The sequence below is a fragment of the Austrofundulus limnaeus genome, unplaced genomic scaffold (assembly GCF_001266775.1).
Source record: "Austrofundulus limnaeus strain Quisiro unplaced genomic scaffold, Austrofundulus_limnaeus-1.0 Scaffold53, whole genome shotgun sequence".
Taxonomy (NCBI): domain Eukaryota; kingdom Metazoa; phylum Chordata; class Actinopteri; order Cyprinodontiformes; family Rivulidae; genus Austrofundulus; species Austrofundulus limnaeus.
Window position 1 is genome coordinate 1,294,077 of NW_013952455.1, and position 1,892 is coordinate 1,295,968.

General features: G+C 40.9%; 1 protein-coding gene across 3 annotated transcripts in view; it reads right to left on the reverse strand.

The window, feature by feature from the left end:
* Positions 1 to 1,892, reverse strand: part of LOC106517828 (choline transporter-like protein 2) — a 28,469-nt gene that overhangs the window by 22,484 nt on the left and 4,093 nt on the right. Inside the window, exon 1 of one of the 3 annotated variants that reach the window (XM_014008854.1) lies at positions 1,214 to 1,548. The exons of 1 other annotated variant lie outside the window; for it this stretch is intronic. In XM_014008854.1, the coding sequence (XP_013864308.1) occupies positions 1,214 to 1,247 (34 nt within the window). In that variant the 5' untranslated portion in view covers positions 1,248 to 1,548. Of the gene's footprint in view, positions 1 to 1,213; positions 1,619 to 1,892 lie in introns of those variants that run through there. One more of the 3 variants, XM_014008851.1, reaches the window with a different exon arrangement.

A 1,892-nucleotide genomic window follows, 5' to 3' on the forward strand; every position in this document is an offset into this window, starting at 1 on the left:
CTTTGTATTTTAATTTTAATTTCAGTATTTTAAAACAAAAATCAAATATCCACTCAAATTCTTGTTTTTTAAATAATCGTTTCTAAAATAAAAATCCAATGACCAAAAGATACACTGACCCTGAGAGATAGAAAAGCAAATCTACCTGTATGCACGTTAGGACAAACCCTGATATTTGAGGCATCTTTATGCATTAATGGTGCCTTCTTGTAATGTTGCTCTTAAAGATAAATCCCAGAGATTCAACTGTTGGCAATGTCTCAAAAAAAAGAGAGTCTCCACTTTCTTCCCAAAGCTGGCTGCTTCAATTCTGAACAGATTTAAAAAAATAATAATAATAAAAATAAAATAAAAAATCTAACAAAATAGGCAGGAGATGTGGACATTTCAAACCTATTTTGAACTGAGTCAATTTCCATTTTAAGTTAGTTTCCAGAACTTCTAAAGAAGTAGTTTCCAACCCTGGTCCTTGAGGAACACCATCCTGCATGTTACAGAGGTTTCCCTGCTTCGACACACCTAGTTTGTATGAATGAGTGATTAGCAAGCTTCTGAAGACCTGCTGAAGAGCAGGGAAACCAAATATTCAAGACAGCGGCCCTCRTGGACCAGGGTTGGGAACTACTGTTTTAACTGTAAGTGGACACCTGCTCAGATGCTGTCCTCCAACAGAAAGCATCTGAGGCCACAGCCCTTTTTGTTCCAGTCAAAAACCCAAGCCAATAATAATAAAAAAAGAAACTAAAATCAGGTTCTAATCTCTTCATTGTTCTACCCATAAACATGAGGGTGGGTACAAAGTGGGCAGAGGCAGATATGATGTGGGAAAAGTTGGACAATAAAATAATGTGTGAGGCCTAGAATGCRGTCTTGCAAGTCGTTGGTCATCAGGTGCAATAGCAAAGGTGCTATTTAGCAGAGTCAATTTTGACATGCTTGTTGCATAGTGAGGTCGACTGATATAAATACACATCATACATTTTCATAAATAAAAGGGAAATATTTGAATGTTTGCTGCTTTCACACCTCCTTGACAGAAACGTCATCAGCAGCAGGTTATCAGGTCAGTACCAGCATGTGAACTGATACAGACTTCCAATTTCTTTTCTGACTACACTGAAGATAGTTTTAAAACAAAAACACCAAAGCTTACAGTTATGTCTAATGCATGTGACAAAAACAGAATATCGTATAAGAACAAAAGATCAGTTACCATTCTTTCCATAAAACTGTTCGTCTTCAGGCATGTTGAAACTCCTTTCTTCAGCCAAGAGGTAAAATGCAAACAACTTCCCAGCTCGACTTCTCCCCTAGCTGCTAGCGTAAATGACTAAGAGAGAAACGCATGTACTGTGGTTTGAAAACCAGTTCAACCCGTCTCTGAATAGCTCACGCCTGACGCTGCACCTTACAACACACTTCCCCCCTGCTTGTTTGAGCACAAACAACTGCTTCTCTCCAGTGTGCACCACCTGTACATAACACTGCCTCTCTTTAGCTCCTCCCTCTTCCAGAAGCCCTCAATAAAACACGCCTAGAAGAGTATAAACTTCTCCACAGGGAGGGTGGGAACTGTGCAGGGAGAAGGTGGAGATGGTTGTTTGAGGTGAACTGTGTGGGGATGTTTCTGGGGAAGGAGCCGGGAGGAATGGGTGGAGGAGGAAGACTGATTAGTTACAGGTGTGTGTGTGTGTGTGTGTGTGTGTGTGTGTGTGTGTGTGTGTGGTGTGTGTGTGTGTGTGTGTGTGTGACTGACTTGCAAGCTCTCTGAAAGGTTTATGAAAAACTGGGTGAAAGTTGCTGAGAGGCAAGTTGTAGTTTCAGGTGTGTGTGTGTGTGTGTGTGTGTGTGTGTGTGTGTGTGTGTGTGTGTGTGTGTGTGTGTGTGTGTGT